Genomic DNA, 17,318 nt, shown 5'->3' on the forward strand with positions numbered 1-17,318 from the left:
TTGCAGCCAGAGATGAGGTCTTGGGGGAAGACGCAGCGCTTTAAGCAGTGTTGGCTGACCAGTCCTCTGAGTGTCCAGCGATGGGAGTGTGAGGCTGGCCCGCCCAGCAGGTTAGGGACCCCACCAGGGAGACGCCCTCGGCCAGATGGCCCCAGCATAAAGTTGGAGTTGGTAGATGGCGCTGACATTGATCAGTGCATGCATGAGGCAGCTGCTGGGGCAGACTGTTGGCCAGCAGCTCCCAGATGGTCCTGAAACCTACGCTCAGGCTGTGCAGACGGGTCCACATGGTCCCAATAAGCTGGACATTCAACCCGGAGGGGACGGGCTGCTTCTGGTAATTAGGACAGAGGTGGAGGGATGGAGGGAGGCCGTGTTGTTACACAGACTAAAGTGGATCGACGGCCTCGTCCGAGCAGCAGGGCTCTGCCGGTTGGCCCAGGAGCGCCCAGAATAGATGACCACACATCTCGTCTCTTGAGTGATGGGAGCTCATTTCCTCTCCACGAGCCTCACACACCAACACACTTCTAGACACAGTTCAGAGTTTTTACAAAAAGTAGTAAGCACAGTAGAGATGGTTTTTAGACATTTGGCAAATCTCTTGTGGCCCCGCTGCGAGCCGCGGCGCTGATGCCCCACACGGCCGTGTGTTGGTTTGACTCTACAGGAGACCAGTTCCACTGAAACGAACATGTAAACAAGGAGGGAGAGCACCGGTCGGTGGGAGGGTCAGACGGTCGGGACTGGGAGGACTGGGAGGACTGGGAGGACTGGGCCGGGGGCAGCAGCGCTGTGCACCCACGGACCAGACAGCTCTGAGACGCCGTCAGGTGAGCTGCGGCTAACATAGCAACGTACAGACCACACATGGCGACCCAACAGCGCAGCGAGCAGCCACAGATAACGAGATCACGCAACGGCAACGGAGGGGAAGGGTCCAGCCAGGACCTCGTCTGACCTGCGTCGTTGAGGTCGTTGCCACTTGAGCTAATTACAAACGCAAAGTGGCCCGAGGAGAGCAGGCGACTATAGTGGTGTTGGAGTGCAGCCATTGGTCCACACATGTGCAGGGTTCCATGGTAACGGTACACGGTAAACTAAGGGATAAAGAACGTGTGCAAAGCCTGCCCCCCCCCCCCAAATACTGACGCCTACAGAGCAACACACACACAAACTGAAATATAGAAAACTGATGGAGCACATTAAATATATGTATATATATATATATATATATATATATATATATATATATATATATATATATACACATACCCAACCCTCCCGCACACACACACACAATGTTTTCTCTCAAACTTGCGAATAAACAAGGTAGTCTGCTAGCTTCACAGGATAAGAGGCATCAACACAGAAAGAACACACGTCTTGGTCCAGTTCTCAAAGTAAAACAACGAGTCACAGCTCCTCACAAAACTAAACAAGCTTCAGGGCTAGGAATAAAAAGGGCGGTCCATTGCTCCATTGTCCCCTTCCTACTGGTCTGACTGATCAGAACCGGGCACCGGCAGTCCTATCAGGGAGGTCCTTCAGCCGGAGTCACTCTAGTTGTTCTGTAATGTTGAACTGATCGTTGACGTGGAAACATGACTTTAAATCAGCTGCCCTCACCCCAGGAGAGAGGGAGGGGGGGACAGGGGGAGGGAGGGAGGGAGGGAGGGAGGGGGGGACAGGGGGAGGGAGGGAGGGAGGGGGGGACAGGGGGAGGGAGGGAGGGAGGGGGAGACAGGGGGAGGGAGGGAGGGGGGACAGGGGGAGGGAGGGAGGGAGGGGGGACAGGGGGAGGGAGGGAGGGAGGGGGAGACAGGGAGACAGGGGGAGGAAGGGAGACAGGGGGAGGAAGGGGAGGAGGGGGAGGAATGGAGACAGAGGGAGAAAGGGAGGGAGGGAGTCAGGAGGAGGGAGGGAGGGAGGCTGGGGGAGGAGAGGAGGGAGGGAGGACTGGGAGGGAGGATGGGGGAGACAGGGGGAGGGAGTCAGGGGAAGGGAGGGGGGGAGGGAGTCAGGGGAAGGGAGGGAGGCAGGGGGAGGGAGGGGGAGAGTTGCTGAGGTGCTGAGTTCAGTCAGGCGGGTTCATCCTTATTAAACCAACATGCTGCCTTTCTCGCTACACAGGAGCCTTATTGCTGAGACCCTCCCTTTACTCTGTGGTCGTGGGGGGGGGGGGGGGGGGGAGTCAATAAGGCGCCACCTGTTCGGGCTAGCTTCAAGTTGAAAGGCAATGAGGCAGCATACACAGAAAGACAATCAGAGGGTGAGTGTGGCTCCTGGAGTGAAGGCTGACGGGGACGCTCAACTCTTTATTTCTAGCCCCACACATCGATCAACACAGTGGACAGACGACCTTTACACGACACAAATCCTCGAGATAACGAACGCAGAAACCAGATTCAGGACGCCAAGACCGCGGCCACGACACCCACAGGAACAGCACAACGGGGACGGAACAACTACCCCCGTGTCTGCTGCCCCCGGAGGCTACGCTGGCTCGCTACGTTTCTGTCCGTCTCCGCTGTGATTGGACGGTGTACAGTCAGGTGGTGTCGTGTGGGAGGGGTCTGTCTCTCTGGGGGCGTGTCTGCGGGCCTGCGGCCGCTGCTATGTCCTCTTGCTGGTGGTTTTGTCGTGTTGCGTGGCGGCGGGGGCGCCCGGGGCCCCCGGTCTCTCGGGGGCTGCGGGGGCAGTAGAGGGGCTCACCGTGGCCCTGGGGGGGCGACTGAGGGCGCGAACACGTGTGGGGGCGCAGGTAGTGGCGGCTTTGAGAGGCCTCGCCTCGAGGGGCTCCTGGTGAGGGCCCCCGCCCGAGGCCGGGGGCCGACCGGGGCCGTCTGTCTGGGGGGGGGGTCTGGGGCGCCCGCGGTGGGGGGGTCGGGGACGCGCCCCCTAGTGGTTCAACAGGTTTACATTGTCTGGGGGGGGCGGCCGAGAGGCGGTCTGGGGAGGGCTGGGCCCCCGGGGGGGGTGGAGGGGGAGGCTGAGGCGGGGGGCGGGGCCCGGAGGGGGGCGGGGCCCCGGCGGCGGCCACAGCAGCAGCAGCCATGCTCTGGGCCTGCCGCCGGTTGTCCGCCTCCTTCTTCTCTTTGGGGGTCCCCGGGGAGGGGCAGGGGGGGGCGGCGGGGGGGCGGTCCTCTGGGGGCGCGGCCTTCACCCTGGGCCTCTTCCACTCCCCCGGGGGGGCGGGCTTCAGGAAGGGGTCCTTGGCGACCGAGATGAAGGCACTGCCGGGGTGGAGAAGGGGGGGGGGTCCCGGGCCCCGCCCTGCGGCCCCCCCCGGCCGGCCCCCGGGCCCTCGCAGACAGAGGGCGGCGTGACGGAGCGGGTGGGCCGGCCCGGCGGGGGGAGGTGGGAGGGGGCCAGGCAGAGGGAGGGCAGCGTGCCCCCCGGCCCGCTGCGCACCGTGGCGGGCCGCAGCAGCGGGGGGCTGGGGGGCCGGCGCCGCCCGTCCTGGCTGTCCTCGGAGCCGTCGTCGGTGTCGTCCTCCGAGGAGTCCACCTCGTGGATGGCGTCCTGCTTCTGCAGCGCCTCGCGGCGCCCGGCGCGGTCCTGCCGGATGGCCGACAGCTTGTCCTTCAGCTTGCTCTTCCCGGGGGCCAGGCCCAGCGGCCCGGGGGGGGGCCAGGCCCAGCGGCCCGGGGGGGGCCAGGCCCAGCGGCCCGGGGGGGGGCCAGGCCCAGCGGCCCGGGGGGCCGGGGCCCTCCCCCTCGTGGCGGCCCCTGGGGTGCTTCTGCAGGCTGCCCTGCTCCACGCCGCGGCCCGCAGGGCACAGCCCCCCCCTCGCTGGGAGACTCCTGGGGGGGCAACACACATCACAACACGCTCAGCAACACACAGCACAACACGCTCAGCAACACACATCACAACACAACACATCACAACCTTAAAGGGGCCTACCACACCACAGATGCGAGTGTGATTCGCCTTACAAGCCGTTTGGAAAATCTGATCTAGATGATCTATCAGCACACATCTAGGAGGACACCGCCCCCTAGTGATGTCATACGGGGAAGGTTTTCCAAACGGCTTGTAAGGCGAATCACACTCGCACCTGGTGGTGTGATAGGTCCCCTTTAAAGTATCTGATCCTACCCCCCCCCCCCCCCTCCCTGATCCTACCCCCCCCCCCCCCCCCTCCCTGATCCTACCCCCGTTCCCCCCCCCCTCCCTGATCCTACCCCCCCCCCCCCCTACCTGATCCTACCCCCGTGCCCCCCCCCCCCCCCCCCCTACCTGCAGGCTCTGCAGGCCGGGCTCTCTCTGCAGCAGCTCCTTCTTGAAGTCCGAGTGGCAGAGCTCCAGGCTGTGCTTCCGGCCGCCACCGCCGCCCTTCTTCTCCCCCGCCGCCCCCCCTACCCCCCCGGGGGCGGAGCAGGAGGAGGGCGAGGAGGACAGCGAGGAGGCCAGCGAGGAGGCCAGCGAGGAGGCCAGCGAGGAGGCCAGCTTCTCGGCCGACTGCACCCTCTTCAGGAGGGGCGACCGCGGGGGCTCTCCGCTCTTCGGCCGGGAGATCTGGCGGGCCAGCGGCGGGGAGGAGTGCAGCTTGACGGGGAAGGACTGGCCCAGCGGGTGGGAGGGCGAGGGCGAGCGCTGTGGGGAGGAGCTCTGGGGCGGCGGCGAGGGCGTGCGGGCCAGCGGCGACAGGGGGATGTTGCCGGCAGACTTGCGGCGGGGCGAGCGGTACTGCCGCTGCAGCTTGGGGGCCAGGCCGTGCAGCGAGCTGGGACGGATGTGGCCCGAGCTGGCCGGGGAGTTGGGGACGCTGGAGCTGGGAGAGCTGCTCTGGGACGAGTTACCGCCCACTGGAGGAGAGAGACACACACACACACACACACACACACACACACACACACACACACACACACACACACACACACACACACACACACACACACACACACACACACACACACACACACACACACACACACACAGTAAAACCGACAGCAGTCAGTGTCCATCACCATGTGATTCATCAGTTCATTCTTCACCATGTGATTCATCAGTTCATTCTTCACCACGTGATTCATCAGTTCATTCTTCACCATGTGATCATCAGTTCATTCTTCACCATGTGATTCATCAGTTCATTCTTCACCACGTGATTCATCAGTTCATTCTTCACCATGTGATTCATCAGTTCATTCTTCACCATGTGATTCATCAGTTCATTCTTCACCATGTGATTCATCAGTTCATTCTTCACCATGTGATTCATCAGTTCATTCTTCACCACGTGATTCATCAGTTCATTCTTCACCATGTGATTCATCAGTTCATTCTTCACCATGTGATTCATCAGTTCACTCTTCACCATGTGATTCATCAGTTCATTCTTCACCACGTGATTCATCAGTTCATTCTTCACCATGTCATTCATCAGTTCACTCTTCACCATGTCATTCATCAGTTCATTCTTCACCACGTGATTCATCAGTTCATTCTTCACCACGTGATTCATCAGTTCATTCTTCACCATGTCATTCATCAGTTCACTCTTCACCATGTCATTCATCAGTTCATTCTTCACCATGTGATTCATCAGTTCACTCTTCACCACGTGATTCATCAGTTCATTCTTCACCATGTCATTCATCAGTTCACTCTTCACCATGTGATTCATCAGTTCATTCTTCACCATGTCATTCATCAGTTCACTCTTCACCATGTGATTCATCAGTTCACTCTTCACCATGTGATTCATCAGTTCATTCTTCACCATGTCATTCATCAGTTCATTCTTCACCATGTCATTCATCAGTTCATTCTTCACCATGTGATTCATCAGTTCATTCTTCACCGTGTCATTCATCAGTTCATTCTTCACTGAGTGGATGAATCCCAGCAGCAGTTCATTGCTACCTGAGGGCAGGTGGGTGGGGGTGTGCTCACCAGAGTGGGTGGAGTCGGGGGTGGAGCGGTAGCCCTGGGTGGGGCTGCGGGGGGACAGGTTGTGGGTGGGGGAGGCCGAGCCGCTCTCCCCCGAGGACAGGGAGCGGTTGAGGGAGGACAGGCTGCGGCTGGTGTGCAGCAGGGACGCCTGCTTGGTGATCTTCCGGAACAGAGAGGTCCTCTTCTTACTGCTGGGGGGACAGAGGGGGTCACGACGCAGCGGGGTCAAGGGGAGGGAGGACGGTTAGAGACATCCGTCAGCTCGCAGTGACAGGCAGGCAGTGACTCTCTGCTTCTGTACGAGGCCGGCTTGGTTCTGACGCATCAGGGCATCTCCTCCCTGATTGGTTCGGGGTAATCCCTCTTGTCTGACAGTAACAGGTGGGACGTTTATCGTGATGTGTGTTTCAGAATGTGGCTCCCTCACCTGTCCTGCTCTACTGTAGTTACCAGGTGTCAGTGAGGACTCACCTGTCCTGCTCTACTGTAGTTACCAGGTGTTAGTGAGGACTCACCTGTCCTGCTCTACTGTAGTTACCAGGTGTCAGTGAGGACTCACCTGTCCTGCTCTACTGTAGTTACCAGGTGTTAGTGAGGACTCACCTGTCCTGCTCTACTGTAGGTACCAGGTGTCAGTGAGGACTCACCTGTCCTGCTCTACTGTAGTTACCAGGTGTCAGTGAGGACTCACCTGTCCTGCTCTACTGTAGGTACCAGGTGTCAGTGAGGACTCACCTGTCCTGCTCTACTGTAGTTACCAGGTGTCAGTGAGGACTCACCTGTCCTGCTCTACTGTAGTTACCAGGTGTTAGTGAGGACTCACCTGTCCTGCTCTACTGTAGTTACCAGGTGTCAGTGAGGACTCACCTGTCCTGCTCTACTGTAGTTACCAGGTGTTAGTGAGGACTCACCTGTCCTGCTCTACTGTAGTTACCAGGTGTCAGTGAGGACTCACCTGTCCTGCTCTACTGTAGGTACCAGGTGTCAGTGAGGACTCACCTGTCCTGCTCTACTGTAGTTACCAGGTGTCAGTGAGGACTCACCTGTCCTGCTCTACTGTAGTTACCAGGTGTTAGTGAGGACTCACCTGTCCTGCTCTACTGTAGTTACCAGGTGTCAGTGAGGACTCACCTGTCCTGCTCTACTGTAGTTACCAGGTGTTAGTGAGGACTCACCTGTCCTGCTCTACTGTAGGTACCAGGTGTCAGTGAGGACTCACCTGTCCTGCTCTACTGTAGTTACCAGGTGTTAGTGAGGACTCACCTGTCCTGCTCTACTGTAGTTACCAGGTGTTAGTGAGGACTCACCTGTCCTGCTCTACTGTAGTTACCAGGTGTTAGTGAGGACTCACCTGTCCTGCTCTACTGTAGTTACCAGGTGTTAGTGAGGACTCACCTGTCCTGCTCTACTGTAGGTACCAGGTGTTAGTGAGGACTCACCTGTCCTGCTCTACTGTAGTTACCAGGTGTCAGTGAGGACTCACCTGTCCTGCTCTACTGTAGGTACCAGGTGTTAGTGAGGACTCACCTGTCCTGCTCTACTGTAGGTACCAGGTGTCAGTGAGGACTCACCTGTCCTGCTCTACTGTAGGTACCAGGTGTCAGTGAGGACTCACCTGTCCTGCTCTACTGTAGGTACCAGGTGTCAGTGAGGACTCACCTGTCCTGCTCTACTGTAGGTACCAGGTGTCAGTGAGGACTCACCTGTCCTGCTCTACTGTAGGTACCAGGTGTCAGTGAGGACTCACCTGTCCTGCTCTACTGTAGGTACCAGGTGTCAGTGAGGACTCACCTGTCCTGGCCCTGCTCTTTGGTCTTGCTCTTCTTGTTGCGCCGCGCCATCTTGGACTTGCTGCCGACCTTGCGGGCGGGGCCCACCTTGATGGACGTGTTCTCGAAGGGCGTGGCCGAGATGGATACTATGGCGCCGCTCTGAGGGACACACACACAACAGCTTAGACACGCGTGTGTGTGTTTCTGTGTGTGATGTGTGTTGATTACATCTTCCAACCTTCATAACTTAAATAAAGTTATTGCTTCCATCTACTAGGATAACCCATATAAGGTCACATGTGCATCTCAATGTGTGTGTATGTGCGTGAGCTTCCTCCCACCTTGAGGATGATCTCCACCACCTCCGTGTGCACCAGGCCATGGACCGGCTCTCCGTTGACGTGGGTGATCAGATCCCCCTCCCTCAGGCCGGCATCATGGGCCGGACCCTTGGCCTCCACATGCTGAGAGAGAGAGAGAGAGAGAGAGAGAGAGAGAGAGAGAGAGAGAGAGAGAGAGAGAGAGAGAGAGAGAGAGAGAGAGAGAGAGAGAGAGAGAGAGCAGAGACAGAGACAGAGAGAGAGACAGACAGACAGAGACAGAGAGACAGAGAGAGAGAGAGAGAGAGAGAGAGAGAGAGAGAGAGAGAGACACAGAGAGAGACAGAGACAGAGAGAGAGACAGAGACAGAGACAGAGAGAGAGAGAGAGAGAGAGAGAGAGAGAGAGACACAGACAGAGAGAGAGAGAGAGACAGAGACAGAGACACAGAGAGAGACAGAGACAGACAGAGAGAGAGACAGAGACAGAGACAGAGGTAATGGAAGAGAAGAGGGGAAACAAATGGCATTTAGCGATCGATAGAAAGAGGAAAGGTAAGAGGAACAGCCTCCAAGAGAAGGTGACCCACTCGGGTAAATAGTTGTTTACTGCCATCTTGTGTCAACAACAAGAACTCAGCTCTTGAGTCACTCCGTCCTCTTGGTTACTGGTGTGAGTTCCTTTGGTTGAACAACAAGATGATGCCCCAGCCCAAGCTAGGTACATTTAATAACTGTTTGGTTTAACAGTGAGTACCGTGTCAGAGTAGAGAGGGCTGTCAGTAGATCCTGAAGAGCATCCATGATGAGACCTCTGTATTGAGGCCTGTGTGTGGAGGCCAGTGTGTCTGTGTGTTTAGGTCACTGTATTGAGGCCTGTGCGTTGAGGCCGGTGTGTGGAGGCCGGTGTGTGGAGGCCGGTGTGTGGAGGCCGGTGCGTTGCCCAGACTCACCCAGACCATGTGGTGCACTGTGTAGACGTCTGTGTCTCCCATGTACACCCGGATGGCTCTCAGGGTGAAGCCGTACTTCTTGCCCGCTCGGTGGATGATGATGGCCGGCTTCACGGGGCCCACGGCGGGGGACATGTCCCGGCTCGGAGAGGAGTCCCGGGACGACGGATTGGACGACAAGGAGTGGGGCGACATTGGGCTAGCCAATGGCGAGGCTCCGTGGTGGTCTAGGGAATGCAATGGTATACAACGCTGGAATTAACACACATATGTTACGTGTTTATTTCATTTGTATTCCTGCAAAACATCAAGGCTAGGCAGAGGCTTGACGCCAGAATGTTAACTAATTAATGAATGGCAGATCATTTGGATTTAGTTTGGGGCTTCATAAAAACGGTGTTTCCATCTGCGAGTGAATGTATGTATACTCTGCTACCATCAGACCCCTGACCCCGGTGACCCCTGACCCGGTGACCCCTGTGACCCCTGACCCTGGTGACCCCTGACCCTGGTGACCCCTGACCCTGGTGACCCCGGTGACCCCTGACCCTGGTGACCCCTGACCCTGGTGACCCCTGACCCGGTGACCCCTGACCCGACTGACCTGCGGGGATCATGAGGGACAGGGCGGTGGCCGAGGCCGACTTGATGACCTTGTTGATGGGTCGGGCGGCGGGCAGCGCGGCGTGTTTGTCCGCGTCCCCGGAGAGCAGGCGGTGGCGCGCGCGGCGCGCCGCCAGGTCGCTGATGGCCTTCGGCGTGGAGGCGGGGCTACTGTCCGGGACGCTGGAGGCGGGGCCACTGTCCGGGACGCCGCTACCGCCAGCGGCTCGCTCGCTCACACCGCCCAGACTACCAGCTGCACGCGCGCATACACAGACACACACACACACAAAGACACACACACACACACACACACACAGAGAGACACACACACACACACACACAAAGACACACACACAGACACACACACACACACACACACACACACACACAAAGACACACACACACAAAGACACACACACACAAAGACACACACACACACACACACACACACACACACACACACACACACACACACACACACACACACACACACACACACACACAGGAGAAAGAGAGATGTTTGACACCCTAATGACAGTTAAGCTTTCCAGTAACATAGTTTTACTTGAGTCCAGTTGTTCACCCTATGTCAACAATTGTATTCCTTGAGTATACATTTGGTTCCTCATATTTGTACTACTTCTACTTCTTGTGCTCTGGGAATGCGTGTCCAGGTGTTCCATGCCAGGTGTGTAGTTGTGGGAGCGTGTTTGTTGGACTGACGTGTGCCGGCGGCCCTGCTGAGCTGGCTGGCGCTGGAGCTGGCGCTGGAGCTGGAGCTGGCGGTGGCGGGCGTGTCCTCCAGCTTCAGCTCCCTCTCAACGGGCAGCTCCGGGATGGAGGTGGGCAGCTCCTCACTGCGCGCCCCCCTCACCCCCAGCATGCTGGGGCTCTTGCGGCAGCCGGCTGGGCCTGCTGGGCCAACCCAGCACACACACACAACACCAAACAGACGGCAGAGTTAGAGCCGGCCTCCAGCCTCCTGACACAGAGCAAACCCAACGGCGCATTTGAGGCAAGAAACTGGAATGTACGAGAAATGAACGGTGCCTGTAGACGCCTAGATGAGACGCATCAACAACACTCTGTTGTACAGGTTGTATGCAAAAACTTCAAATTCAAAAGGTTAATTGAAAGATGTACCGAATCGAAAGATGTCCATAACTGCAATACATATCATATCTCCACAGTCCCTTCCTTAGTAGAGACACAACGCCTGGGTACAGGGCTGTCATGTGACCCTAGAGGTGCTACAGACAGAACCCCTGGGTCATGTGACCCTGAGGTTCTACAGACAGGACCCCTGGGTCATGTGACCCTGAGGTTCTACAGACAGGACCCCTGGGTCATGTGACCCTGAGGTTCTACAGACAGGACCCCTGGGTCATGTGACCTGTCATGTGACCCTGAGGTTCTACAGACAGGACCCCTGGGTCATGTGACCTGTCATGTGACCCTGAGGCTGTGCGGCTGTACCTGGAGCGAGCCCCTCCTCCTCGGAGGAGATGGCGAAGCGCGGCATCTCGATGATGGCCGAGCAGCAGCGGCGACGCACGGTGAGGGGGGGGCTGGAGTCACTCTCCGTGTGGGACGACTCCGACACCGACAGACGCTTCCTCAGGCTGGGTGGGGGGGGGGGGGACACAAACAGACTCCGTCAGCAACCAACCGGGGCTCTGTTCTGGCTCTGGCTCATCTCTCCTGTCCCACGGCGGGGGGACCTCCCGCTCAGGGTAACCACGGCAACACTCACATCTCCGGCGAGCCCACCAGCCAGGCCCGGTGGTCCCGGGGCTTCAGGCCGCCGAGGCTGTCCGCCCGCTGCCCCCCCTCCTCGCTGAGGCTGCGCTTGTTGGCCGGGGGGGTCCGCTTCTCCTCGTGGAGGGAGAGGCGCTCCATGCTGCTGTACACCTGCAGGGGGTCAACGCACGGGTCAGAGGTCACCACAAGGGTCAGAGGTCAACGCACGGGTCATCACAGGGGTCAGGGGTCACCGCAAGGGTCATCACAGGGGTCAGGGGTCACCACAAGGGTCATCACAGGGGTCAGAGGTCACCACACAGGTCATCTGTTTGATGACCTCTGCTGCCCTTTACTGTAATTAGAACTGCTGTAATTAACTATTTGCTGCACAGATATTAACTGTACTTGTATTTATAGATGCATGTTGCTCAAACTGATGTTTTCACTCTGGTTAGACCCACCTACATTGTGTTGCACTGTAACCTGTTACTTCCTAATGACAATAAATATGATTCTAATATAATCTAATCTAATCCCAGAGGTCATCAGAAAGAGCTGAACCACCCAGACAAGAGTCTGTTGGTTTAAAGGTGCTAAGAATCAAGAGATGCCATTTGAGTGGACCTTGTTAGAATGACCAGAGCCATCCGTAGGCTCTAGTGTCTGACTAATCAGGGAATCTCTTCCCGGATACGTTTGGAGAATTATTAACGCCAGTCTATCAAAGTTGAGTGAAATGCAACGCTTCTCAACGGTGAAGAGACACAGAGGGAGGGTTGTGCTGAGGTCCTGCTCTCTACCACTCACTTTCTCTCTCAACTTGCCTAAAGGTTCTCCTTCAGTAGAACCCTTTCCTCATGGTAGGACAGGCTCGGGTGTTAGTGAGGTAACTACACACTGTGGTTTGAGACGCATGCACCAAAACCAGCAGGAAACGGGCTAGGTGCCCAGGGGGACCCCTGCACTGCGCGCTGTATGATGTGCGTGTGCGCGCACGTGCCTGTGTGTGTGTGTGTACCTTGCTGAAGCGGGGGGAGCAGGAGGAGAACTGGCGGATCTCCACGTGCTCCTCGTCGTTGGTGTCGTCCTCATCCTCAGAGTCCAGGTGGTGGTAGCGGTCGGAGCGAGCTGCCACACACACACACACACACACACACACACACACACACACACACAGTTGTTTACAAAATGGTGACCTTCAGCATGTCAAGAGTAATCTCCCTGGAGCATCGATTTTGTAAATCGACCGGGCACATGACTATCTTCCATTGAGCTCTCCTAACGATCTCTTTGATTAGTTGAGCTGCTGATAATCTAGTTACACAAGAAATTAAACCTCCTAAGATCCCTAAAGGAAATGTCCCCATGCATATTTCATTATGTGTTTGCTTGCATTGTGCGAGCGTTGGCTAGAGTCACCTCTACAAAGCCCAGTCCAACAGGCCAGGAGACAGGAGGGGAAGAACTCAGAGGTCAACGGTTCACTGAACAGAGGTCAACGGTTCACTGAACAGAGGTCAAGGGTTCACTGAACAGAGGTCAACCGTTCACTGAACAGAGGTCATCCGTTCACTGAACAGAGGTCATCCGTTCACTGAACAGAGGTCAACCGTTCACTGAACCAACCGTTCACTGAACCAACCGTTCACTGAACAGAGGTCAACCGTTCACTGAACAGAGGTCAACCGTTCACTGAACAGAGGTCATCCGTTCACTGAACAGAGGTCAACCGTTCACTGAACAGAGGTCAACCGTTCACTGAACAGAGGTCAACCGTTCACTGCCCAGAGGTCAACCGTTCACTGAACAGAGGTCAACCGTTCACTGAACAGAGGTCATCCGTTCACTGAACAGAGGTCATCCGTTCACTGAACAGAGGTCAACCGTTCACTGCCCAGAGGTCAACCGTTCACTGAACAGAGGTCAACCGTTCACTGAACAGAGGTCAACCGTTCACTGAACAGAGGTCAACCGTTCACTGAACAGAGGTCAACGGCTCACTGCCCAGAGGTCAACCGTTCACTGAACAGAGGTCAACGGTTCACTGAACAGAGGTCAACCGTTCACTGAACAGAGGTCAACGGTTCACTGAACAGAGGTCATCCGTTCACTGAACAGAGGTCAACCGTTCACTGAACAGAGGTCAACGGTTCACTGAACAGAGGTCATCCGTTCACTGAACAGAGGTCAACCGTTCACTGAACAGAGGTCAACGGCTCACTGCCCAGAGGTCAACGGTTCACTGAACAGAGGTCAACCGTTCACTGAACAGAGGTCAACGGCTCACTGCCCAGTAGTGGAGAAAGGATGAGCAAAGGACCGGAGAGACCCTGGAGACGGAGGAAGAGGAGCAACGTACTGTCGAAGTAGCTGGTGTCGTCCTCCGACTCCAGCTGAGGGATGAACTCGGCCTTCTGCCTCAGCAGGCCGTTCCAGTCCAGCTCCGTGAAGAAGCCGTGCTGCTTCACCTCGTATGCACTCCCTGTGCACAGGAAGCAGGGTTTAGTGAACATCGGGTCTCGTTTGGTGTGGATGCCGACCCGATGGTCGCTGGCTGTGTGTCTGTGTGGGGGTGACCTGTGTGTGTGTGTGTGTGTGTGTGTGTGTGTGTGTGTGTGTGTGTGTGTGTGTGTGTGTGTGTGTGTGTGTGTGTGTGTGTGTGTGTGTGTGGGGGTGACCTGTGCCAAGCCGCTCCAGGGGGTTCTGCCTCAGCAGCTTGCAGATCAGGTCCTGGGCCTCCAGGGGTAGGGCCTCGTCGTCCTCAGGCCAGATGATCTCGTCTAGAACCCCGACAGAGGAGAAAGGACGCCTCAGTTCAGCAGCTCCTCTGGGAAATAAGGCCCTTATTCCTGTTGATCTCAGCCTGCTGTTTTTATTGTATGCTCTCCGTATTGATCCAGAAGACAATAACTGAGGTCTGAGAGACGATACGACCCGCTCAGTTATTTACAGGGTAACCCTAGGACACGCATCACTCAAGGACGCCCAGGGAAACTCATGGTGCATAGATATGTACAGGAAGACACGTGCACATAAGATGTATGAAATCAATGCAGGGTTTGTGGACATCGATTTCCACTTTCATCAGAGAGAAATCAAAGCATAAACCATCTGTGAAGGGAAGATGCTAACGGGTTTCCCCTCGAGTCTCATGGCCGTGTGCATCAGGCAGCCCGCTTTGCTTTTAACGATCAGATCATCTCTCTGTTCTGCTGCTCTCTTCTGCCCTCAGAACGTCTCACTTACAGAACAGAACCAGAGATAAGACAGCACTATCAGCAGGGAGGGACACACTGCTATTTATCTAGCTAAAGATCTTTTATTGAATACAACACTGTAAGCGTAGAACAATGAACGGACGGAAGCACCGGCCCTTTCTTTGCTGACATTGTTTCTGCAAATTTTTACCTGGCAAGTGTTGGCGAGGCAGCATATCACAAAGAAATACCAAATTGAATAGGCCCCGCCCCCCGCCCAAGGCCCCGCCCCCTCCCTGTGGTGTGTGTGGGGCCGGCTTACCGCTGATGACCTGTCCAAACAGCTCCTCCGGGGTGTCCCCGAAGAAGGGGGCGCAGCCCACCAGGAACTCGTACAGGATGACCCCCATGGCCCACCAGTCCACGGGCTTGCCGTAGCCCTGCCTCAGGATGACCTCTGGGGCGATGTACTCCGGCGTGCCGCACACCTGGGGAGCAGAGCCACGGCACCCCGTCAGGCACAGACTTCACAACAAGGCTGCAGCTTCAAACATTTGCCCAAATTTGCAAAGATTTGCCCAAATCTGTGTGGATACTAAGAGACCGTACACTGGTTGATTGATGTGGAAGCATGCAGTTTTCAGTTTTGTTTCCAACATCCTGACACGAATATAAAAGGATTACACCCGGTGAAGCCAAAAACATTTTCAATTGGCTGTGATAGTTCAACCATTTTGCAGAGGTTAATTCAAATGATTTTGAAACATCTTTAAACATCTTTGTTTTCGCACACACACACGGCGGACACAGTGGTCTCCCCGCTGATCTTATGAAGATGCATTTAATCATGAGGTTCGGAGCTGGGCGACCACAAGCAGAGATGCTCTTGGTTGCTGGCTTGGAGCTTACGGTGTCACATGGCCAGAAGAGATGCCACTAACACCCTGAAACATCTTGCTACAACAAGGTGGACATAAAGGCATCTTCTTTTATACACTAACACCACGTCTCTTCACAGTCAGGGGAAAGGAGATCTCCAGGTGTATGGAGAAGTGATGTGAGGCTGACCTGTTTGTCCAGGAACTCTCTGGTGTCCTTCTCGATGTGGCCTTCATACAGGTTAGTGGTGAGGCTCATCAGACCGATCTTAGACAGACCAAAGTCGGTCAGCTTAATGTGGCCCATGGACGTGATCAGAAGGCTACGGGAACACAGAGGGCTCAGTATGAAACACACATCCATAGTTTGGAATCTTTGATATATTCATAGAAATACGTAAGGGAACAGATTTAGGTTCGACCTATGAACACAAAATACAAAGAGAGACACTAGTACAATACATCATGTATTTACACTCATCTGGGTGCATGCTCTTACTTGTCGGGTTTGAGGTCTCTGTGCACGATGCCGTAGTTGTGCAGGTACTCCAGGGCCAAGACCGTCTCCGCAAAGTACATGCGAGCCATGTCCACCGGGAGGGCGCCGATGTTCTTCAGCAGAGTGGCACAGTCCCCGCCTGGGGCGCACACACACACACACACACACACACACACACACACACACACACACACACACACACACACACACACACACACACACACCATGAGAGAGAGCCAGGGAAAAACAGAATAACACAGAAGGTTGTATCGTAAAAGGGCACACGGTACATATCATCCCATGATGACGCAAAAGAAGAAGAACAGCCTGCAGCGGGCAGATACGAGCAGCCATGACGGCGATGGAGTAGCCAAACCCTCCTCAACCAGGAGGACAGCGGGGGGGCCTTACCCTCCACGTACTCCATGACCATGCAGAGGTGCCTCCTGGTCTCGAAGGAGCAGAACATGGACACCACGAAGGGGTTCTCGGCAAAGGTCAGGATGTCTCGCTCCACGAAGGCCTGCTGGATCTGGTTCCTCAGGATCAGGTTCTGCTTGTTGATCTTCTTCATGGCGAAGCGCTGCCGCGTCTCCTTGTGGCGCACCAGGAACACCGCCCTGTGGGGAGCACGGGGGGTCCGTCACAGCAGGTACATACCCCCCCTTAATAAACCACAAGAACCAGGAACACCGCCCTGTGGGGAGCACGGGGGGGGGTCCGTTACAGCAGGTTCAAACCCCCCGTGAGGAGCATGAGGGGATGTAGGAACCTTTACGCCGGGTACCGAACCCCCGTCATAAACCACAAGAAGATCTGTGGATCTCCATTATAAATGTAAAAATAAAATGAGGGAAGGTCTGGCGAAAAAACAAAAAGCCTCAAAGGAAATGAAAGTCTCGGAAACAAGAATTTACATTTTGGCCATTTAGCAGACGCTTTTATCCCAAGCGACAATAAGTATATTTGTCATAAGAAGTGAAACAATATATCACTGTCGGTACAGTAAAGATAGAGCCATAGAACCAAGTGCAAGCACTAACAATCGCTAGGCTAACCCGTTCCCCGTATACAACAGTGACAGCTAGCTACTGCAGATTCTACACAATTAAGTCCTATGAACACATACAACATACAGAACAGTGCGTTACCATCAGAGTGGTGGACAGGGCTTCAAACGGAGGTCATAACCCTGAGCTCTGAACTAGCTTACAGTCGCAGGGAGGGACAGAGACATGAAACCAACAGGGAGAAACGAAGAGCAGACTGTGAGAGCAGCGCCTCGTACCCATAGGCCCCGTTGCTGATGAGTTTGATGTTCTCAAAGTCTTCCTCGCGCGGCGGTTTGGTTTTGGTCTGCGGGGCGGGGACCGTGCCGCCTCGGCCCTGAAACACAAAACGGACCTCAGACAGGAATCCAACCCCACTGTGCACCCATAAGCAGGGG

General features: G+C 55.8%; 1 protein-coding gene across 14 annotated transcripts in view; it reads right to left on the bottom strand.

Annotated features, from left to right (window-relative positions):
* Nucleotides 1–3,447: 3,447 nt before the first annotated feature.
* Nucleotides 3,448–17,318, bottom strand: part of mast2 (microtubule associated serine/threonine kinase 2) — a 107,816-nt gene continuing 93,945 nt past the window's right edge. For 7 of the 14 annotated variants that reach the window (XM_060067076.1, XM_060067081.1, XM_060067075.1 and 4 more), the window contains 18 exons: nt 17,160–17,257; nt 16,283–16,491; nt 15,872–16,010; nt 15,563–15,695; nt 14,817–14,982; nt 13,976–14,077; nt 13,657–13,779; nt 12,316–12,425; nt 11,308–11,465; nt 11,031–11,176; nt 10,278–10,469; nt 9,553–9,807; nt 8,949–9,175; nt 8,018–8,140; nt 7,696–7,835; nt 5,905–6,095; nt 4,246–4,814; nt 3,448–3,806 (listed from right to left, as the gene is read on the bottom strand). In XM_060067076.1, coding sequence (XP_059923059.1) covers nt 3,588–3,806; nt 4,246–4,814; nt 5,905–6,095; nt 7,696–7,835; nt 8,018–8,140; nt 8,949–9,175; nt 9,553–9,807; nt 10,278–10,469; nt 11,031–11,176; nt 11,308–11,465; nt 12,316–12,425; nt 13,657–13,779; nt 13,976–14,077; nt 14,817–14,982; nt 15,563–15,695; nt 15,872–16,010; nt 16,283–16,491; nt 17,160–17,257 — 3,300 coding nt within the window. In that variant the 3' untranslated portion in view covers nt 3,448–3,587. The remainder of the gene's footprint in view (nt 3,807–4,245; nt 4,815–5,904; nt 6,096–7,695; nt 7,836–8,017; nt 8,141–8,948; nt 9,176–9,552; nt 9,808–10,277; nt 10,470–11,030; nt 11,177–11,307; nt 11,466–12,315; nt 12,426–13,656; nt 13,780–13,975; nt 14,078–14,816; nt 14,983–15,562; nt 15,696–15,871; nt 16,011–16,282; nt 16,492–17,159; nt 17,258–17,318) is intronic. The other 7 variants (XM_060067087.1, XM_060067078.1, XM_060067083.1 and 4 more) reach the window with 4 other exon arrangements.

The sequence above is a fragment of the Gadus macrocephalus genome, chromosome 12 (genome assembly GCF_031168955.1).
Source record: "Gadus macrocephalus chromosome 12, ASM3116895v1".
Lineage (NCBI taxonomy): Eukaryota > Metazoa > Chordata > Actinopteri > Gadiformes > Gadidae > Gadus > Gadus macrocephalus.